The sequence below is a fragment of the Sus scrofa genome, chromosome 3 (genome assembly GCF_054392235.1).
Source record: "Sus scrofa isolate SSC_HxYL_T2T_F1_AM1 chromosome 3, Sscrofa_HxYL_maternal_Yorkshire_Landrace_v2.0, whole genome shotgun sequence".
In the NCBI taxonomy this organism is placed as follows: domain Eukaryota; kingdom Metazoa; phylum Chordata; class Mammalia; order Artiodactyla; family Suidae; genus Sus; species Sus scrofa.
Window position 1 is genome coordinate 113,265,170 of NC_139385.1, and position 23,841 is coordinate 113,289,010.

The following is a 23,841-nucleotide window of genomic DNA, read 5'->3' on the forward strand; positions in this document are numbered from 1 at the left end:
CTGTGTAGTCACCATATTAATGTATTGAAACTATGTACTCTGTGCCATCTATCTGTATAAAGATATACATGGAGATATAGAGAAACATAGGCCCACTCTTGCTTGCTCTCTCTCCTCTCCCACCCGACACACAACACACACACACATACACACACACACACATTCTTACTAAATCTTTTAAAAATTCAAGGTATAAGTACTTTTATTTCAGAGGTAAAGAAAATGACACTCAGGTTCATTGTTTCACAGCCAGTCAGTCAGTATTAGAGCTGCAGTTTGAACCCAGTTCAGTGTTGTCTGACCGCAGAGCTTGTGCCCTTCATCTCCCAATACTAATCCTAAATATGGGGCAGTGTAGGAATGCTCTTGGCAGTTGTTCTCAGCATACTTCAGTTTAGTCTGTAGAAGTTCTTCACCTGCTATTTTATGTTATCATAAAAACCAATCAAACAGGACCATGGCCAAACTTCTAATATCTTCTAGGAGGTATTGAGTACCCTAGCAAGTATCTAAGTTTTAGTTAACTTTTTAAATAGGTAATAGTCAGATCCTAGATTTTTGATATTAGTTTGCAATAATGGTCCATCTGCAAAAATATTTTAAGTCTGTATCAGTTGTTCTTGATTTACATTCTGTATGTCAGTTGCATTTGAGCGTCTCCAGGAGGGAATTTAGAAAAGAAGCTACAGGTTCTCTTCCATTCCTTGGCATCCCCTGATAAGCGGGGAGTCCTAGCATGCCGTTCTTCAGAACCTCTTTTCAGCAGTTCCCTTCCTGGCTCAGTGGTTAACAAACCTGACTAGGAACCATGAGGATGCGGGTTCGATCTCTGGCTTCGCTCAGTGGGTTGAGAATCCAGATCCTGCGTTGCTGTAGCTGTGGTGTAGGCCGGCAGCTGTAGCTCCGATTCAACCCCTAGCCTGGGAATTTCCATATGCCATGGGTGTGGCCCTAAAAAGCAAAAACAAAAAAAAACTTCTTTTAAAAAAGTTTTCTTCACTGCTTTGAGGCTGATATCTGCATATAATCCAATACGCTGAGCTAGAGTTTCTAACTACTTATTTGCATTAAAATAAAAAATACTGCCTACAGACCATACCAATTCTTTTTTCACATGTTAATGTAGATATACTTAATTTTAGATTATATGAATCCATTCAAAAAGTATTTTATATGTCACAATCAGTGGAGTACTTTTCTCATTTCAGATCAGTACTTGATATTTGGTGCTGAAGAAGGGATTTATACCTTAAATCTCAATGAACTTCATGAAACATCAATGGAACAGGTATATTATTTTATATTTTTCCTTTTTTTAATTCTTTTTTTTTTTCTGGTCTTTTTAGGGACACACCCACAGCACACGGAGGTTCCCAGGCTAGGGGTCGAACCTGCGCTGTAGCTGTTGGCCCACACCACAGCCTCAGCAACACCAGATCTGAGCCGCATCTGTGACCTACATCACAGCTCATGGCAATGCCAGATCCTTAACTCTCTGAGCGAGGGCAAGGATCGAACCTGCATCCTCATGGATACCAGTTGGGTTAGTTACCACTGAGCCATGATGGGAACTCCAATATGGGGACATTTTTGATTGTCACAGTGACTCAGGGGAGGCTTTTGGCATTTAGTACCCAGAGGCCAGGAATGCTAAACAACCTGCCTATAGGAGTTCTGGTTGTGTCTCAGTGGGTTAAGAACATAGTGTCCTTGGGGATGTGGGGTCAATCCCTGGCCTCATTCAGTGGGTTAAGGATCCCACGTTGCTGCAAGCTACAGTGTAGGTTGCAGATCCAGCATTGCTTTGGCTGTGGCGTAGGCCAGCACCTGCAGCTCCGATTTGACCCCTAGCCCAGGAACTTAGGGCCACAGGTGCAGCCCTAAGAAGAAGGGAAAAAAAAAAAAACCTGCCTAAAAAAATGATAATGATAGTAATAGCTAATACCTATATAAATTTTACCGTATGTCAGGTACTATTTTTAAATGCTTTATATACATTAACTCAATCTTCACAGTGACTCTTAGAAGTAGGTACCATTATTATCTCGTTTCAAATAAGAAGTATGAGGTTCAGAAAGTAGCTTTTCAAAGATCCCAGAGCTGTTAAGTGGCTAAGCTGGGATATGGACCCAGGCATACTGGCTTCAAAGTCCATGTCCTTAAATACTTCACCACCCTGCTTGTCCTACTGTAATGCTTCTAGAGAGAAACACTGGACTTAGAGAAAGATTAAAGAAGTGGAATTGGCCAAATTGAATGACCAGTTCAGTGTGGAGATCATGGAGAAGTCTAGGTTGACTGGATTTCCAGCTTGAGGGACTGGGTGAATGACAGTCCACTAGGCAGGGTTTGTACAGAAGGGAAGTCAGTTTGAAGGAAATGATGGTGCATTGAGTTTGGTCACGTCGAGTTGTGGGTGCCTGTGGGATGTGTAACTAACTCTCCATTCTCAATCAATAAATTGATTTACAAATAAAATGGAGAGAAAAATCCACAAGCAAGGATGATTTCTTCATAACCAAACATTTCCTTTTTTCTTTCTTCACACTTTTTTTTTTTTTGTCTTTTTACAGCCACACCCACAGCATGTGGAGTTTCCCACCCTAGAGCTCAAATCAGAGCTATAGCCTCTAGCCTGCGCCACAATGGGAACTCCTCTTTACAACATTTTTTTTAAATCACGTATTCTAACCAGATCCTAAACTGTTTGATATACATAATCTAAATCCTTTTTTTTTTTTTTTTTTTTTTTTTGTCTTTTCAGGGCCATACCTGCGGCATATGAAGGTTCCCAGGTTAGGGGTCTAATCAGAGCTGTAGCCACTGGCCTACGCCAGAGCCTCAGCAACACGGGATCCGAGCCGCGTCTGCAACCTACACCACAGCTCATGGCAGCAGTGGATCCTTAACCCACTGAGCGAGGCCTGGGATCGAACCCATGTGCTCATGGATGCTAGTTGGATTCATTAACCACTGAGCCACGATGGGATCTCCATACTCTAAATCTTTTAACCTTGGAGTTCCCTGGTGGCTCAGCCAGTTAAGGATCTGGCTTTGTCACTGCTGTGGCACAGGTTCAATCCCTGGCCAAGGAACTTCCACATGCCCCAGGGACAACCAAAAAGAAAAGAAAAAAGAAATCTTTTAACCTGGAAGGAGATAGACAGTGAAGTGAATGAAAAATACATATGAACTAGGAAAAAAAGAAAAAGATCTCGTTATTTATAAAAATTAGTAAATAAATAATTCAAAGGTAGTAATATTCTTGGATATGTATATAGTAAGATATCTAAAATCACAGTACTGGTAACAATGTTAATTATAAGGAACAATGTTAATTATTATATTAATTGTAAAAATGTCACACGTAGGTGGAGTAAGCTTATATCAACATATTTAAGGGACAGTTGAGTGAAAGTACCCATCAACCCCACCCACCCCCAGTCTGCAGTAACTCCCTGCCATGAGTTAACTGCTAAAGCACCTAAGAGTGGAGTTCCCATTGTGGTGCAGTGGTTAACGAATCTGACTAGGAACCATGAGGTTGCAGGTTCGATCCCTGGCCCTGCTCAGTGGGTTAAGGATCCGGCGTGGCCATGGGCTATGGTGTAGGTCGCAGACCCGGCTCGGATCCCACGTTGCTGTGGCTCTGGCATAGGCGGGCGGCTACAGCTCCGATTCAACCCCTAGCCTGGGAACCTCCATATGCCGCGGGAGCGGCCCTAGAAAAGGCAAAAAAAAAAAAAAAAAAAAAACCAAATAAATAAATAAATAGATAAAAAGCACCTAAGAGTGCTTTAGCACTTGAAATTGTACTAATTTTCAGAGCTAAACATGGCCATCAAAGGGTATATTTTCCCTCCCAGAGGAAGTCTGTTAGAGTTGAGAATGAATATGTGTGAGATCCTGAGTTTTCCATCTTAATGTGAAGTAGATTACTGGGTTGATTTTCTCTGTACTCTAGGAAAAGAAACTGGGTGGCATGAGTCTGCTAGATAGGAGAAGATGCTAAAAGATGAGAAAATGACACAAAACAGGATCTTGATTTAAAATTTTTTAATCTGCTGTCATTACTTACAGCTAAGATTTATTAAGTGCTCAGTGTACACCAGTATTCTAAGCATTTTACTCCTACAAGGAGCATCATGTTCACTCAGCACAGCAACAGTATTAGAATAGGTGCCCCATTTTACAAATAGCACTGAGACACAGAGACAAGTCATCTACCCAAGGCCACAGAGCCACTGAGAAAATAGCTGTCTGAATCTAGGCAAAATGCAGAACCTACTCCTCTTAAGCATTGTGTACCTTTATTATAAACTGATTATTTCACCCACAGCCTGTTTTGCTAAAGGAAGTAGACATTAGAAATCTAGAAAAGCTTTAAAGTTTTATTAAACATGATTAAAAATGAAAATCCACAGTTAATTCTAACACTTCAAAAACTTACGTAAATACTTTTGCATTGTCCTTGTGTCGATATTATTGACATATCAGGGTTGTGTCTTACCCTGGTACTTTATATATGCCTGTATCAAGCTAACTTACTTATGTTTACAAATATGTATTCTCAATCTACTGTAAGTTTAGTTCTAGCAATACTTTTAAAATATGTATTCTTGTGAAAATAAATTGAGTTCAACACTGAATTAAATAAAAACCAGTAACTTATACTGGTATGTGGCTTGAGATAAGTCATTACCACTTTCTTTTATCTGCCAGATTTTCTCCATATAGCCAGTGAAGTCTCAGTTATATTGTGAAATATTTATGAAGAGCATAAAGCAGGAAATGTTTATGTCCTTTCAGTCTGAGACATAAAGTTATAAGCAAGTTTTCCAAAATTAAAAACCACAGAGTGCCATATTTTACGTGTTCACAGAAATTATGTGTTTTATGTGGATAAATTTTGCAAACAAATGAAACAACTAGGTTTTATTTAAAATCGATTTTATTAGAATTACCTGGTGGCCTAGCAAAGGGATCTGTGGGTGTCACTGCTGTGGCTCCAGTCTCTACTATAGCGGGTTTTGATCCCTGGCCCAGAAACTTCTGTATGCCACAGGCCCAGCCAAAAAAAAAGTAAAAAATTAAAAAATTAAAAAAAAAAAAAACAGATTTTGCTTTGTTTCTCCCCCTTTTCCTCTTTTAATTATTCAGGGCCATCTTTGTGACTTTGTGTCTTTTTTAAAGTAATGTCCTTAGAGGCCTTGATATGTTTCATCATTTGTCTCTTCCCTCTCTCCTTTCCCTACCCTCATCCCAGTCCGTTGGCGGTAACCTAATAGGAATTGCCAGGGCAAACCTAGCAGCCAAGCTTGTTTAACTCAGAATGCTTAGTTATATTATCGGTGATTCTCAGACTTAAGTATGCGTTAGAGTCACCTGGAAGGCTGGTTAAACCATATATTGCTGGACCCACCTTCAGAAAGTCTGAGATGAGACTTGGATTTCTAAATCTGTAACAATGCCCAGGTGTTGCTGATGATGCTAGTGCAAGGACCACTTTGAGACGCACTGATACACATAATGAAATATCTTAATGAGAGCAGTTGTTTTTTTTCCTTCAGAGTATACATAACTGTGTTCCATGAAATTCCCTTTGTTTTAATCCTAAATACTAATCACCATAAAGCTTCCAGAAAGGTACCTCTCATTTCTTATGTCCTAGATTTCAATAATCAATTTCATATGTGTCCTTTATGATTTGTGTTTTCATCGTTTTCTCTCTCAGCCTTTTTTTCCTCCATACAGAAACTGCTCGGGATATGGAAACACTGTCTCTTTTTTTCTCTCTCTTCTGCTTCAAAAGCCATGCATGTCCATATGCCTAGATAAGAACATATTTTTGGAATTACGGCGGAGAGTCTTAATTATTTAAAACCCCAGAATCAAAATAAGGAATAACATTGTGTGAAAATGACTATGTATAATTTAGGGTTACATAGTTTTTACCATAAGGAGAGTGAGCTAATCACTTAGATAATGAAATTATGCTGCTAATTTATTTTTATTCTTTATAAATGTGTGTATAACACCTTGTTTTAAATGCCTTATCAAAAACAAAAAAAAAAAAAAAAAAAAAAAGGAATTCATGTCATGGCGCAGCAGAAACAAATCCGACTAGGAACCATGAGGTTTTGGGTTCAATCCCTGGCCTCGCTCAGTGGGTCAAGGATCCGTCATTGCCAGGAGCTGTGGTGTAGGTCGCAGATGTGGCTCGGATCCTGAGTTGCTGCGGCTGTGGTGTAGGCCGGCAGCTAGAGCTTCAATTAGACCCCTAGCCTGGGAACCTACACATGCTGTGGGTGTGGGCCCTAAAAAAAGACAAAAAAAAGTTATAGGTAAATGGTCTGGTGTTGCTGTGGCTGTGGTGTAGGCTGGTGGCAACAGCTCCAATTAGACTCCTAGCCTGGGAACCTCCATATACCACGGGTGTGACCCTGAAAGGACAAAACACACACACAAAAAAAAGTTTCTTTTTTAAGAACTGGCCTATTGACATGACAGTTTAGATGGCTAATACGTGCATATTTACACTGTTGTTGTCTGTTATCCTCTGTAAACTTTGTGCTTTTTTTTTAATCAGCTGTTTCCCCGAAGGTGTACATGGTTGTATGTAATGAACAATTGCCTACTATCAATATCTGGTAAGTCTTTTAGTTTTTAAGTACCTTGTAATTGTTTTTATTTATGTTATTAGTTCTTATGTCATATTCATTTTTCTCTACAGGTAAAGCTTCTCAACTTTATTCCCATAATTTACCAGGGCTTTTTGATTATGCAAGGCAAATGCAAAAGTTACCTGTTTCTATTCCAGCACACAAACTCCCTGACAGAATACTGCCAAGGTAACTGTGCTTTTAATTATGTTTTCATCGTTAAAGATACCATGTTAATTCATCCTAAAAGATAGTTATGCTACAGAAATTGAAAAAATACTCAGCTTACAATTGTAGAAATCATGTGTAATGAAAAAACTGTTAAGAAATAATATATTTTCACAAGTGTTTAATCACATTCTTCTAAAATTTTCTACTTTATGCTTTCCGATTACATCAGACATTTTTTTTCTGAATTTTTAATTGTTTTCTACAAGATTAACACTAATTTTTTTCTGGAACTTGCTGATAATTTTATATCTCATGTAGTGCTTTTGATGTATTTGTGTCAATTTGAATAAGATGAATTTTCCTCAAAGAGTTTTCTAAACTTAGAAAATTTAAATGACTTATTAAATGAAGATTTTTTTGTTAGAAGACGATTACTACTGGGAGTTCCCTTTGTGGCTCAGCAGTTAGTGAACCCCACTAGCATCCATGAAGACTCGGGTTCGATCCCTGGCCTCGCTCAGTGGGTTGAGGAGGGTTAAGGATCCCAAGTTGCTGAGAGCTGTGGTGTGGGTCACAAATGAGGCTCGGATCCCATGTTGCTGTGACTGTGGCGTAGGCCTGCAGCTACAGCTCTGATTGGACTCTTAGCCTGGGAACCTCCATATCCTGTGGGTGCAGCCCTAAAAATACAAAAAGACCAAAAAAGAAAAGAAGATAATCACTACTTAGAAAGTGAGGTGTTTTGCTTTTCTATTTTCAGGGATTTTTAATTATGTTCTCTCTTCATTTTGATTATTATTTTAATTGGACTTTATTTGTTTAGTGTTTTCTGAGTTTAGTATAAATTATATTTCAAGAAAACTTTATGATGTAACCATTCTTCCTTTACGTTACTAGTTGTAAAGCAACTAATGTATAATATTAGCTTTTAAATATCTTAAAAAATCTGTTGTTCATTGCCTAGTTTACAGTATAGCTAAGACTTACCACTTTGTGCACAAAAACTTTTTAAAATTTAACCTTTTGATGAAAATCTTTTAAAATATACTATAAGTTTTTCTGTCTTCTTAAAATAGATGACAGTGAGCATAATTGGATCTTTTCTTGGTGACTTAGTTGTGATTATGAACTTGATTTATTCTACTTGTACTGTAGTTTCTATAGTTGGACTTAGGGGTGTTGCGTCTATAACTGGTCAGGGAATTTCTTTCTACTTGTGTAGTTTACCATCCCCCTCTTATTCTCCCAGCTGCCGTGTTGTACTGTTGCTTTTCTACCTACTTATAGTATGTCTCTATTCAGCTTTCTAATTTGATAATCCTAAATTCCTGTGGGCATGGAAACTGACCTCCAAGCTAAGTAAAGAGCCCCGAAGAATATAAGGCACATGAACTTTAATGCACTAACTCTTTGATATTGTTTTGTCAGAACAGAGATCTATTCTCTTCCCAGTTTGTGGCTCATCTTTTTACTTTCAGTGGTATCCTTTGGTAAACTAAAGATAATAATTTATTAAACAAATTCATTCAACAGTTTGAATGCCACTCATAGTTTGAGATGTTAGGGATATATCAGTGAAAAAAAGACCAATTTAAGTTTGTCAGTATTTTCCTGCATGATTTACTTTTGCATTTTTAAAAGAAATCCCAAGGTCTTGTTCCTCTAAAATCTAAGTATTTTATAGTTTTGTTTTTCATATTTAAATTCTTAGTCCATTTGGAATTGATTGGAGGGGTGTTGAGAAATGTATCTGATATATTCTTATTTTTAATAAATGACCTATTATGCCAGGACCAGTTTTTGAATCACTCATCCTTTTTCTACTAGTCTGTAACATTACCATTCTCATGAAATAATAACTCTGCCTACATGTATTATATATTCATTTCCATTTCTATTTAGGAAATTTGCTGTATCAGCAAAAATCCCTGAAACCAAATGGTGTCAGAAGTGTTGTGTTGGTAAGTAAACTGTCCAAAATCATGTAGCTCTCCTGCTTTGCAGGGTGGATAAGAAAATGCTGTGATGCTCACATTTAAATCAGTAAAACAGTACTACTCCAGGACATTCTGCCAGTAATAATTTATGTTTCCCCCTTAAGTAAAATAAGTGTCTTGGCCATTCTATCTCCATGTAAACTAAACCTAATGTAGTACCTTGCACATATAGCTGTTCTGCAAATAATTTATTGAGTGGGTAAATGGAGAAAGTGGGATGACTTTATTACAGCACATTATCACACCCTGTTCTCCTAGGAACCTTTTACTGATCATTCACCATTCTGCTTAGTAATGGCTTAAGAGATTGCATTTATTCACTCAGCGTGTATTTACATACCCTTCATATGTGAAGCTTGTGATGTGAAGGTTTACCTGTTCACATACCACTAACCTGAAGTCCTCCCCTGATCCCCATAACAACTAGCTAATCTCTTTGCATCTGGCAAAAAAGCAAAAAATAGTTTCCTTTCCTCCTTTAAAAAACTCAGAGGCAATTCAGTTTTATTATTTGGAAACCTGTATCTTAAAATTTGATTAGTTTTCATGTACTGAGGACCAAAACATTACTGCCTCTAAACATTACTGCCAAGAACACCCTGAATCACCAGCCTCCACATGTGCTGGGCCTATCAATTTACAACATCTCCCCAAATCTACTGAGACGCTTCCTTCTGGATCTTGCTGCCTCAGCTAATCTCCCTGCTACCGCAAGACTTAAAGTCCTTCCCACCTCAGGCCCTGTAACAACCAGCAGCCTCATTCGTGCATACAAATAAACATCCTGCGAGTGATAACGGAGGTTCCAGTTACTACCTGAACTGGAACCTCTTTTTCATTCTGCAGTCTAATTAAGAAATTGAAAAAAAAATTAAAAATAAAAAAAACAGGAGTTCCTGTCAATGGCTCAGCAGAAATGAATCTGACTAGTATCCATGAGGATGCAGGTTTGATCCCTGGTCTCGCTCAGTGGGTAAAGGATCCCACATTGCCATGAGCTGTGGTGTAGGTCGAAGACGTGGCACAGATCTGTCATTGCTGTGGATGTGACGTAGGCCAGCAGCTGCAGCTCTGTTTCCACCACTGGCTTGGGAACTTCCATATGCTGCAGGTGTGGCCCTAAAAAAAATAAAATAAAAAATTGAACTGGCAGCCAGCTTTTGTTATTTGTACTTGGAGCATGCAACTATTACTATAAGGACTTTTTGTTCTGAAAGAACTTACATACACTTTTTTGCCTTGACAGTGAGAAATCCTTACACAGGCCATAAATACCTTTGTGGGGCACTTCAGACTAGCATTGTTCTATTAGAATGGGTTGAACCAATGCAGAAATTTATGTTAATTAAGGTAAGCACGAATGTCAATCTAAGTCATTTTTAGTATAAAAGCTTGCCAATTTTTCTGTTCTTTCAGGGAAAAAAATTTTTTCTTTTAATTCTCAAGTTAACATAATAATCTTGGATTATATGACAGAGTGGTGAAAATCTGCCCAATTGTAAGGAATTCAGTTGCCCTGGTAAAAGTTTTGAAAGACTAGACAGATAGTTCAGAGATTCAGCAGTAGGAGCTGGAATGAATCACATACACAGTCTGATGTCAGAAACAGGAGATTTTCCAGGTAATGTGCTCCATCGCAGGAGAGACAACCTGCTGTGATGGAGGTTGGTGTTTGGCCTAAAAAGACAAGGGATAACCATAATGAGGGGGAAATTCTTTGTGGTGTCTGCCTACCTGTTAATTTGCCCAGGCCTTCCCATGGATAGTTTTTTGTGCCTGAGTTTCTCTAGAATCTTTAACAAATATTCTTCAAAACATCTAATATTGTACAGCAGAAATTGGCACAACATTGTAAATTAACTATAGTTTACAAAAAAAATCTAGTATTACTCAGCTATAACCTAAATTTTGAGGAAAAATTTATTTGCAGTGTGTGAAGTCACCCTAAGGAAATATACAATATGAATTTTTAAGGTATTTTCTTTGCTTTAATATAGATTAGGTAGTCTTATTTCATGAGCATTTGATATCTCATAGAAGTTGGGATCAGAATAAAATCTGAGTGAATTCTTCCTAAATTGAATAATACAGAATTAGGATTTGATTTTAAAGTATTGGCTTCCTATTATTTACAATTTTATTAGTGACTAGGAAATTTAGTTTTAATTTTTAAATCAGTATTTATTGACCTCAAAATTGGCTGGGGCTAAAGAAATGAAAAAAGAGTTTAAAGAATTTAAAACCCATTGAGGTAGTATTTTCATAGACAAATTCACCAAAACAAAAATTTTTTAAACCAAAAGGTGAAGGGGAAGATAGCCTTATAAATTGTCAAAACAGAGCTTCTGAGCTCAGCCCATTTCTGGCCACATAGTTTTGTTCTCAGACCCTCTTTGGTTTTGCCTGTTTGATAAAAGCATGGCACATCCTGGACGAAGTGGTTAATGGTTAAGTGTATGTGGTTATTTTTCTACAACCCTTTCCTCCTCTGTCTGCCTCCTTAGTCTATTTTAGGTATCCCTCTCATTCCTAACCTCTGTCAGAATGTAAAACAGTCTTGTGATATCAGTTGTACATGGATACTAATAGTCTGATTAAACCTTAGTATGAATGAATTTAAGGTGTTACCTGATATGTTAAACCAATTATTCTAATATGCAATGAAAGACCCTTTTTTCTATTAAAAGAGTTTTATGTAGTCAGAGCACACAGGAGAATATGTACATTGAAGACATTGGAAGCCTAAAAATTATCTACCCAAAATTACTCTTTTCCAAGTAGATGATACCAGGGAGCCTGGCCCTGACCATTGAGGCCTGTTGCCAGTTATCCTAAGATGTTAGACTTTCAGTACAATTATGTTTGCAGGTCTCCTTCAAGACTCTTGCTCTTCCCACTTTCCTTAAACCCCCTGAGCCACAGGCACTTATTTACTTCCCTTAATCTTAACTCTCCTTTCTCTTCTCTGTGCTTCAGGTCTTTTGTATGTATATTTTTTTTCTATATTTGACATGATCTCAACTAGCATTTATGAAATTTCTATACTACAACTCTTATCAGATGTGTTCAAAAACATGCTTTATGTGTTCTTCCTCTTTGTGACATTTCTGAGAAAGTTTTTGCTTCACTAGACTATTTCCATCATAAATAAAAGTTGTAAATTGAAGCAAGATATAGTCACTGCCCTCAAGGACTGTCACCAAAAGCAGCTAGATTTAAAACTGTTATATAGGGAGATGCCATTGTGGTTCAGCGGAAGCAAATCCAGCTAGTATCCATGAGGATGTGGGTTTGATCCCTGGCCTTGCTCAGTGGGTGGGGATCTGGTGTTGCTGTGAGCTGTGGTGTAGGTTGCAGACACAGCTTGGATCCCGCATTGCTATGGCTGTGGCATAGGCCAGCAGCTGTAGCTCTGATTCGACCCCTCGCCTGGGAACTTCCATGGGCCGTGAGCGCTGCCCTAAAAAGCAAATAAATAAATAAATACATACATAAAACTATTATATGGGAGGAGTTCCTGCTGTGGCTGCAGTGGGTTAAGAATCCAACTATAGTGGCTCAGATCCCTGGGGAAGCGTGGATTCAATCCTCGGCCCCGCACAGTGGATTAAAGGATCCATCTTTGCCAAGCTGTGCTATAGGTCTCAGCTGAGGTTCAGATTCAACCCCTGGCCTTGGAACTTACTATATGCTGCAGGTATGGCCATTAAAAAAAAAAAAAGAAGAAAAAAAGAAAAAAGGAGTTCCTGCCATGGCTCAGCGGAAATGAATCCGACTAGTATCCATGAGGTTGCAGGTTCAATCCCTGGCCTTGCTCAGTGGGTTAAGGATCCAGAGTTGCCATCATCTTTGGTGTAGGTCGCAGACACAGCTTGCTTCCCATGTTGCTGTGGCTGTGGCTGTGGCATAGGCCAGCAGCTGTGGCTCCAATTCGACCCCTAGCCTGGGAGCCTCTGTATGCTGCAGATGCCACACTAAAAAGACAAACAAACAAAAGCAAACTATTACGTGGGAATCTTCTCCTGTTAATGACTTATATATACTGCTTAGTTACATTGTTGGAAGCTAAATATAGAAGTATGCAAAATCTGTTGGTTTTCTTATTTGCTAAGAAAAAAATTAAACAGAAGCATTGTTTTCTTTCGGCCTTACTGCCTTTTCCACATTTCAGAGAGTATTTTAAATGTTTTTATTTTATTAAAAATAGGCAGGTTTTTTTTGTTTTGTTTTGTTTTTTAATGGCCATTCCTGAGGCATATGGAGGTTCCCAGGCCAGGGATTAGATCTGGGCCATAGCTGCAGCAGCACAGGATCCTTTAACCCACTGTACTGGGCCAGGGATCAAACCCACACCTCTGCAGCGACCCAAGCCCTGCAGTTGGATTCTTATTAAATCACTTGCCACAGTGGGAACTCCAAAATAGGACAAATTTTATCCATAGCATATCTGCAGGCAGAATGCTCCTGGAGAGGGGGCTTGGAGAGTTTTAGTGAAGGAGTATCTGTACATGTAGGATGGAGGCCCTCAGGTAGTCACAGGGAAGGAAGGATGTGGAAGTTACAGTGTGTGTACAGCTTCACAGTCCAGCCGCAAGGACCATGCTATATCTCCTGACACTTTAAGACAAGTAGGTACAGTAGCCTTATTTCACCTATTTATTTTCTATAGAATTTATTTTCTTTACAATTTACAATGAATTGCCAGATTAAAAAATAAATAAAATTCAGTAGCTTTTAAAGATACTAGCAATAGCCATTTGGGAAACAATGAAAAAAAATAGACTATTTATAAGAGCAACAAAAATACAAAATATATTAAGACTAGACTTAAGAGTTCCCGTTGTGGCACATCGGAATCGAATCTGACTAGGAACCATGAGGTTGCAGGTTCTATCCCTGGCTTCACTCAGTGGGTTAAGGATCCAGCGTTGCCATGAGCTGTGGTGTAGGTTGCTGACGTGGCTCAGATCCTGCGTTGCTATGGCTCTGGCGTAGGCCAGAGGCTATAGCTCCGATTAGACCCCTAGCCTAGGAACCTCCAGGTGTGGTGGTTTTTATAGGGCGGGTGTGTCCCTCTAAAAACAAAAGACAAAAAAAAAAAAAAAGTAGACTTAATAAAATATGCATAAGACCAATATATTCTTTAAAAAACAACCTTTTTTGTGAAGAAAACATTGCTAGCACCTCAGACCTCCTCCTGGTACCCCCCACAAATCATCCTTCCATATTTTCCATTTTTACTATATAAATATGCACCCTGAAACTTTAGTCTTGTCCCTGACTTTTCAGCAGTATGTGAGTGGAACCATAAACTACATACTCATTTGGGTTTGACTTCTTTTGTGCCATTATATTTGTGGAATTGTGGGATGTAGCTCTAGTTAGTTTTTACTGAGCTCTAATTTCCCATTGTATGAATATATCTTCATTTTATCCATTCTCCTGTTGATAGGCACTTGGGTTACTTCCAGTTTTTTGTTCTGATCAGTGCAGCTTGTGAATATTTTTGCATATGGCACCTGTGCATACGTGCTGTCATGTTTTCTAGAACATTTAACTAGGAGTGTTACTACAGGTTCTGAAGATTCATATCTTCAGCATTAATAGGTAATATGATTAACCAATGTGGTTGTACCAGTTTATCCTCCCGCCATGGATGTATTAGCAGTTTACTTCTCTCTCTTAGTAGTAGCCCTCGTTATTGTCATTCCTCTGGTGGGTATGTATAGTATTTTGTGGTTTTAGTCCCTGATTATTAATGAAGTTAGTGTAATAATTTAAACCTATGTAAAATTAAAATCAATGGCATTATAACTCAGTTAATTTATTGAATAGAATCACTTGAAATATGGGGCTAAACGTCTCTTGCTTGTGGGGTTTTTTTCTATCCACACTTGTAAGAGGATTGTCTCTTGCTAATTAACATTTCAGTTTTCTCATCCATGTTTGCTCAGTTAGATAAAGAAGGCAGAAGAGTATTACTGAAGCAGCACTGAATTGAGAGACAGGAGACTCTGCTACAGAGGGTGGGGGATGGGGGGACCCTGGACCAGCCATCCAATTGCTTAGTTTCCAACTCTGAAAAAAGAGGGTTGGACAAGTGATTTGTAAGTTCCTTTCCAGCCCTGATATGCTAAAAGTATGTGGTTTTACTGTGTTTAACCTAAAATTTTTATAATTTCATAATTTGGATTTTTCTGCCTACCTTGGGTTTCTGTGAGATGACCCAATCTTGAGAGAGTACTGTTTTGTGTATTTTCATAAAACTAAAAATTCTTTATAGTGTTCTCATGAAGTTATTTGGCTTTTGTTTTCCTTTGTTTAATATATTTTGTTTTTTTCTAGCACATAGATTTTCCCATACCGTGTCCACTTAGAATGTTTGAAATGCTGGTGGTTCCTGAACAAGAGTACCCTTTAGTTTGTGTTGGCGTCAGTAAAGGAAGAGACTTCAACCAGGTGGTTCGATTTGAAACAGTCAATCCAAATTCTACCTCTTCATGGTTTACCGAATCAGGTTTGTGATTTTTTTTATTGAATTACTAAGGCCATTATACAGACTGGTTTTATAAGTACTAAATTTACTATGTCGTTCATTAAGCAAAAACAGTGTATAAAAATCCAATCTTGAACAACACTTATTAAACTGGAAAAAGAAAAGATGACTTGCTTTGAAGTAGGTAATTTGACACATTTAAAATTTACTGGTGATTCCCAAACTTAACTATGCATCAGAGTCACCGGCTGGGCCCCATCCCAGAGTTTTTCATTCAGGGATCTGGAGTAGAGCCTGAGATTTTCATTCTCTAAGTTAAGTTCCCAGGTAATATTAATACAAGGACCACACTTGGGAAACCAAACATATATACACACATAAGTAAATAGGCTAATAGGAAAGCTGATTTATATAAAAGGAAAAGTTGTATTAAGTATAGTTTATTTACAATATATTTTTATAATTGATACACAGGTGCTACCCAGTAACTTTAATACATAGTTTAGTGATTTTTAAATAGGATACAAATTATAAATAAGCAGTAAAATATTTCCGAAGTATTTAAGGATGCTTGAGGAGAGATTATATATAATTTATTTCTTTAAATTTTGATCTACGTTATCCAGTTGTGTAGCAGATCCTTCTTTCATAGTTTGTATCTTAGGAAATATTATTTCTGATTAACGATCTTCTTACAGAAATTTGGTTATAGTTTGAAACTTCAATTGTGTTGTTGCAATCCATACAATATTGGCAGAACTTGAGTTTCATGGTAAATAAATCTGATTAAACTTTTACACTTAAAAAAAATATGACCTTGGAGTTCCCGTTGTGGCGCAGTGGTTAACGAATCTGACTAGGAACCAAGAGGTTGCGGGTTCAATCCCTGGCCTCGCTCAGTGGGTGAAGGATCCGGTGTTGCCATGAGCTGTGTGTGGTGTAGGTTGCAGACATGGCTCAGATCCCACGTTGCTGTGGCTGTGATGTAGGCTGGCGGCTACAGCTCCAATTAGACCCCTTGCCTGGGAATCTCCATATGCCGCGGGAGCGGCCCTAGAAAAAAAGATTAAAAAAAAAAAAAATGACCTTAAAGGCCTATTAATCTTTATTTGTAAAGCACTGCATTTGTGCTGTAAAGCAAAGGTCCTTTTGCTTTTTTCCCTTTAAAGATGACATCGTACAGTGTTTTACTGTAAAATCAACAGTGGCCATTGTAGAAGGTAATTTTTAAAGGTCTTACAAAGGCCCTCTGTCAGAGCCTTTGGCAACTTAAGGAAATGTTAACCAATTTGCCAATAAATATTTAATCAATCAGTTTTAATCAATATTTATTGGCAAATTGTTGAGTTTGTTGGAAACCTGGAAGGGTGTTCACTAAAGGAAAGAAATTAAGAGACTGAGTTTTTTGGCATTGAAAAAAGAAAATGATATAGACACATTCACAAAAGGCTAAAGACAATTACATGGCTTGCTGAAGCCCAGGAAACTTAAAATAGTTTTCCCTTGAGGTCACACTGTTGAAGGAAAACATGGCCAGCCCTTGGCAGCATATGTGGCTTCTCTTTGGCTCCCACAGATTCTCTGTTATATTCTCCCTTTCAACACCCGTCTTCCCTTTCAGACACAGAGTGAACTTCTTTCTAATTTCTTCCTCCCTACATAACAGGAAGGAATTGTTAGTTGATTAATATGTTATTTAGTGAATTTCAGTTGTCTTATTTCTCCCAAGCATTTTAATTTTAATCCTTTTCTACTAATTGTTAAATGAAGGGCATCATTTTCTGATGAAAGAATTTTGTACCTTCCTTCCCAGGAACTTTGGTTACTTCTCTTACCATAATGAAATCCTTTTATTAGAAGTTAAACGTAACGAATATAATGCCCCTGTGATTTTGAGATGATTAAGAGAGAGAAAGTATGTTTAGGGTCCTATGTCAGCTGAAATTATAAGCTAGTGGTTTCCTAAATTCTGTTGCATACTAGAATCCACCTGAGGACTTCCATGGGTGGCCTACAGCATAACCACACGGTATCATCACCGCTACAGCTCTGGTTTGATCCCTGGCCTGGGAGCTTCTGTGTGCCAGCTGTAGAATCCATCTGAGAAGCTTTTAAAATTCCTGGTACCTCAGGTCATACACATCCCCAATTAAATAATACCTAGGGGTGACAGCTTCACATCAGTAGATCTCCAGAAGATTCCAGTGTTCAGAAACTAATTATTATAACCAATTTGTGAGTCTCGTGTTCCTGGCTTTCCATCTAGTAATGCTAGACTTGAACTAATTTTCATCAAGTGTGTAAGAGTTAGAAAGACCTGGTTGGTCTGATTTACAGGAGGCCTATTCCATAGCCTGCCAAACCTGGTTAGTTACAGAAGTACCAGGTCTAAAATATTTGTGAAGGTCTGAAATACAGCAGTCCTTACATTTATTAAGATTCTGAATACTATGGGAAGTAGAAAACAAGCAGGATAGATCAGACCCACTCTCCAGAAACAAAGGCCTGTAGCTCAGCAGTTTCAGTTTTGATGTTCATACAAAACATGGATAGCCTGTTTTTTGCTTCCTAAAAACTAAGTCATTTAAATATTTTGTTTGTAAGAAAACTTTGATAAATCATTATAAAAATAATGCTTCAGAGTTCCTGCTCTAACACAACAGAATAGTCAGCATCCCTGCAGCACCAAGATGCAGGTTCGATCCCCAACTGGCACAGTGTGTTAAAGGGTCTAGTGTTGCTGCAGCTGCGACTTAGGTCATGACCACAGCTCAGATCTGATTCCTGGCCAGGAATTGTATATGCTGCAGGACAGCCAAATAATAATAATAATGCCTCTTTGCATTTTTGTAGTACTTTGTATTTCTCAGAATACTTCTGTATTTCTTGAACCTATTTGTATTTGACATAATTTGATTCTCAGATTCACTCATTCAATAAATATTTATTGCATGTGCTAGCCACTGCATATAATGATGTACAGAGCACAGCCTTCTGCATCTAAAATCAGAAATTAATCATAGCCATAATATAGGAGATTAGACCCCTGATGTCACATATGAATAAAATAATAGCATCACCATAGTAGTGTCAATAACTCTACATTAAGCACTCACAGTTTAGCCCTTGCATCAGTGTTTGAACCCAAGCTGCCTGGCTCACACCAACTATATATGTATAGCTTAAAATGTATATCCATTTCAAATTCATAGATGTTCAGAATTATTTTTCTTTCACATCTCCATGCTTTAAATATTAGTATATTCTGTAAGTTTTATCAAGTTTGTTTGTGTTGCAGATACCCCACAGACAAGTGTTACTCATGTAACCCAGCTAGAAAGAGATACCATCCTTGTATGCTTGGACTGTAAGTTTTTATTTATGAATATCTTATTTTGATAAGATTTCTTTTATCTTAGTTTCTGAGTGGCTTTTTTTCCTCTCTCTAGGTTGTATAAAAATAGTAAATCTCCAAGGAAGGTTAAAATCTAGCAGAAAATTATCATCGGAACTCACCTTTGATTTTCAAATTGAATCAATAGGTAAGCCAAAGTTTTTTGTTTGATTGCATTATGAGCTTCTTAAAATAATTTCTCTGATAACTATTTGAAATTATAAAAATGTATTACTGAGGACTCATTTTTAAAAATAAAGGATATCTTGAAAATGAAGTATCAGTCTTTGCTTTTTATGTTCTCTAAAATAGTTTAACAACTGTGATGTAATCTGTAAATAGTGTTATCGTCCCTACATATTTGGCATTTTCAAAGTAAATAAATATCATTATTCATAACTTTGTTATGAATTTCCATTTTCTCTTAGACTCCTGTAGAGTTTCCCAATAAGTACTTTGAATTTTAGTACTTAATATATAATCTGTTGTATTTTTGCTCTTGTGTCTAGTGATCAGAGATCCATAAGTGTATGGAATTTCTTTCCTGCCATTTTACATTTTGCTTGATGAGAGTTTTTTCTGAAAATAGATTACTTACAGAATCAGTCTAAAATGCTTACCTTCAGGAGAAATAAAGTCAAATGGTCATAAAAGAAATAATGCTGGGGAAAATGAGTGACAATTAGTTTATTTATACACAGTTTTTCTCATATCCTTTTATCAGTAAAGATTCTTGTAAATGTATGCATTGGCAGAAGATAGAACCAAGGACAGATAATTCATTTGTCTTATTTCTGGTCCTGTTTTAACTCTTTCCCCCAATTAGAATGCCTCTCTCCCAACAAGCAAATTCTGATGATATCAAGAAGTCAGTTTTTTTGTTTTTGTTTTTTTGTCTTTTTAGGGCCGCACCCACATCATGTGGAAGTTTCCAGGCTAGAAGTCAAATCAGAGCTGCAGCTATTGGCCTATGCCACAGCCACAGCAACGCAGGATCCGAGCTGCACCTGCAGCCTATACCACAGTTCATGGCAACGCCAGATCCTTAACCCACTGAGCAAGACCAGGGATCAAAACCGCATCCTCATGGATACTAGTCGGATTCATTACTCCTGAGCCATGACAGGAACTCCAAGAAGTCGTCACTTTTGAGAAACATCTGCTCAAGATGTTAAAATGAAATTCATATTTAAAAACAAATAGGTCAAAAAACAAGACCAAGAAAGAACAGAAACTCAAAGGCCTGAAGCCAACAGACCTGTTGCCCTCCTGAGTGGTAAAGAAGACTAATGATGTGCCCCAGAAGATGCAGAACCAGAGCCAGGACTGTTATTTGAGTCACCTTCTGATTAAGACTCTGCCCACATAAGGCCTGGTGGTTTCATAGGTGATTTTAATCCACCCTGTCTTTTGCAAGCTGCTTCAGATGGTAAAGAAGAAATGCTGAATAAATAAGAGTTTAACACTATTGATAGTAAAATCAATTAAATTATATAGGAAACAAAATTACCCAATCTCTTAAAAATAGATTTTGGAAAATCTATATAAAATACTAGCAGGAATACCTGTCGTGGCTCAGTGGAAATGCAGGTTAATTCCTGGCTCACTTTCTCGCTCTCGCGCTCTCTCTCTCTCTCTCTCTCTCTCTCTCTCTCTCTCTCTATATATATATATATATATATATATATATATATATATATGACTAAGTCACTTTGCTGTACAGTAAAAATTGGTACATTATAAATCAACTACACTTCAATTAAAAAAATTTTTAATGTAAGTCATTCATGGTTTTTTAAACAACTTTTTAGAAGTTAAGAATAGGAGTTCCCATCATGGTTCAGTGGAAACAAATCTGACTAGTATCCATGAGGACACGGGTTCCATCCCTGACCTCGCTCACTGGGTAAGGATCCAGAGTTGCTGTGAGCTGTGATGTAAGTTGCAGATGCAGCTTGGATCTGGCATTGCTGTGGCTGTGGCGTAGAGTGGCAGCTACAGCTCCGTTTCAACCTCTAGCCTGGGAACTTCATATGCCGCAAGTGCAGCCCTAAAAAAGACCAAAAAAAAAATTAAGAATAGAAGAAAATGCCCTTCATCTAGCAGGGCCTATTAAAAATATCATGTTTAATGATTAAACTAATTCCCACTAAGTTGGAGAATGAGATACGGATATTTACTGTCATCACATTTCAACATCATCTTGTTAGACAAGAAAAGGGAACTATGAAGACTAGAAAGAAATAAGTAGGGAGTTCCCTTGTGGCACAGCAGGCTAAGGATTTGGTGTTGTCACTGCAGTGGCCCAGGTTCAGTCCCTGGCCCAGAAACTTCCATATGCCCTGTACATGGCCCAAAAAAAGAAAAGTAGAAATTTATTTTTTTGCTAAGGTTATGATTATCTACTAGAACATACAACTCTTAGAGCCAATAAGTGAATTCATAGTTGCTCAGTATGAGTAACACAGATGAACAACTTTCTGATATGCTAGTAAGATATGTAGGAAATAAATGTAAACATATTTAAGACGGTTATCTAGGAAATTCCAAATTATTATTAAAGGCATAAAAGAAGATTTGAACAAATGAACTACACCATGCCCATGGATAGAAAGACTGAATATGGGAAAGATGTCAGTTCTTAACAAGTTAATTTACAAATTCAGTGCATTTGCAATAAAAACCCCAACAAAGTATTTTGTGCCATTTGATAAGCTCATCTTAAAATTTATATAGAACAGGGAAAGCCTAAGAATAGTAAAATAAATTTTAACAAATAGTTGCCCAACTTGATGTTGAAACTTGCTATAAAGGCATAGTGATTAAGACAGTGTGAGATTAACACAGGGATAAGTAGAAGAGTGGAACAGAAGGGGAGGGTCAGAAATAGACCTACAGGTAAATGGAAATTTGTATCATATGTCAGTGGGGAAATGATAGACTATTGAAGAACAAATAATGACAGTATAATTTGTTATCTGCAGGAAACAAAATCAGATTTCTTCCTCACCAAATACACAGAAATACGTATGAAACATGTAAATTCAAAAAGCAAAACTAGGGAGTTCCCATCCTGGTGCAGCAGAAACAAATTAACTAGGAACCATGAGGTTGTGGGTTCAAACCCTGGCCTTGCTCAGTGGGTTAAGGATCTGGCGTTGCTGTGAGCTGTGGTGTAGGCCGGCAGCTTTAGCTCCAATTAGATTCCTAGCCAGAAACTTCCATATGCTGCAAGTGTGGCCCTAAAAAAGCAAAAAAAAAAAAAAAAAAAAGCAAAACTACAATTTTTAGAAGGTACATATATGCCTCTATCCCTGTAATTCTATTTATACGTATCTACCCTAGACAAAATTTTGCTCATGTATTTAAGAAGTATAAGAATGTTTATTGCAGCATTGTTTGTAGTAACAACTTAGGAACATCCAGTGTGTAAAAATTGGAAACATTCAATATAACGTTTACACTGGTAATGTGAACTTACCCATGTTGTAATAGTGAAAACATGCATGAGAACAATAATAGTGGTTATCTCAGGGAGGAAGGAAAGGCTAGAATGGTATAGAGGAGTATATAGGGATGCAAGCTCTATTCATTTGTATTTAAAACAAAAAGGAAATACAGCAGAATGTTAGGGTTTGAGAGTGGAATGGTGAATAAATTTTTCTATATGTGTGAAATATTTTAAACTATTATTTTAGCAAAGCAAAAATTGCATAGCAAAAAAATCAGTGATTTTCCCTTTTCTTGCCAAAAAGATGAATCAATTCTGTATAGTATATATGCTATATACTATTATATACTGTATAGTTCTATGTGGTAAAGAAGCCACTGTAAATATGGAATGACTATCATTAGTTATTAATTGAAATATTGCTATGCAAGATAGAAAGAGGAATGATATGATGCTTATCGGTTGAACTTTTGTACTATTAACAGTAACTGAGCTGTTCTTGCCTGCTAGTTTGCCTACAAGACAGTGTGCTAGCTTTCTGGAAACATGGAATGCAAGGTAGAAGTTTTAGATCTAATGAGGTAAGTAATCTTTTAAAAATTATGTTCATTAAATGGCCACAAAACATCAAATTGTACATCATACAACTCGTTTTAACTTTGGAAACTCCTAACTGATAAAAGGAATACTTGATTTGCTAACTTTATTAATATTTTCTATATTCAGTCTAGTAAAATTAATAGCACATACTTTATAGCCAACTCTCTCCAATCACCCAAACAACTTTAGTGCATATTTTATGTGCTTCCAGATAATCACTCTTATATTCAGAACAAGAACTTCCTAAAAAATGCTAAAAGTGAGCTCACCCTGATTTTCTTTCACCTTACCCAGACTGTCACCTGGAGCAAGAGTGCTGATGCTGGCTCTCTCTGTCTTGAGACACCTTTTCTACTATGTATTTGAGAAATAATGACCAGCGCAGGCTCTAAGTAAATAAAGGGTTCTACATTTCTCTCGAAGCCTCCTTGCCTCCTATTTCTCTTACCCTTATTCACTTGACATTTATAAGATTCTTTGCCCCTTTCTTTTCCCTTTTATTAATCTTTTATTAACCTATTCCTCTTTATTAACCTTAACTATATCTCCTTAGCCTTTAACTCCAGGAATAATTTAACTCCAAATCATGACACAGTCAACTCAGTTCAGTATTTACGTCAGAAAGTGCTGGCCTTATAAACATAAATAAGACTTGGTACTTGCCCCCTGGAGTATATTAGGCGAGTAAAATCATCATAAGTTCTTTCAATACCCCCAAGCCAGCCTCAACAGTGTAACTTTTACTTGAGCTTTGGAGAGAAAGGAAAACCTTTGGTGCCTTAAGAAAGTAGCTCCTTCATGTTTTAAACTGTCATTCATTAAGTGCAGCTTCTCTTCTAACCAGGTGAACAGCATAGCAGAGTGATCATGAGGGTGGTTTCCAAAAGAGACACCCGGATTCAGTCCCAACTCTGCTCTTCAGTAACTGTGATCATGCATATCACTTAACTTCTCTTTGCCCGTATTTTTTTAATCTGTGAATTGAGGATAACAGCATAATACTTCCTTCATAGGGTTGCTAAGATTACATGGAAGGAAGCATGCAATGTACCTAGGGTGGTGCCTGCCCT

The 23,841-nt window shown here is 37.5% G+C and overlaps 1 protein-coding gene across 13 annotated transcripts in view; it reads left to right on the forward strand.

Moving 5' to 3' along the window:
* The window catches only part of MAP4K3 (mitogen-activated protein kinase kinase kinase kinase 3), a 197,662-nt gene that overhangs the window by 170,380 nt on the left and 3,441 nt on the right, over positions 1–23,841 (forward strand). For 8 of the 13 annotated variants that reach the window (XR_014842158.1, XR_014842160.1, XM_021088336.2 and 5 more), the window contains 9 exons: positions 1,209–1,288; positions 6,590–6,650; positions 6,734–6,851; positions 8,736–8,794; positions 10,077–10,180; positions 15,176–15,347; positions 18,625–18,693; positions 18,776–18,868; positions 22,682–22,752. Coding sequence is in view for 6 of the 13 variants with exons in the window: in XM_021088336.2 (XP_020943995.1) it covers positions 1,209–1,288; positions 6,590–6,650; positions 6,734–6,851; positions 8,736–8,794; positions 10,077–10,180; positions 15,176–15,347; positions 18,625–18,693; positions 18,776–18,868; positions 22,682–22,752 (827 nt within the window). In the remaining 7 variants the exon portion in view is untranslated. Of the gene's footprint in view, positions 1–1,208; positions 1,289–6,589; positions 6,651–6,733; positions 6,852–8,735; positions 8,795–10,076; positions 10,181–15,175; positions 15,348–18,624; positions 18,694–18,775; positions 18,869–22,656; positions 22,753–23,841 lie in introns of all 13 variants that reach the window. The other 5 variants (XR_014842159.1, XR_014842154.1, XR_014842155.1 and 2 more) reach the window with 1 other exon arrangement.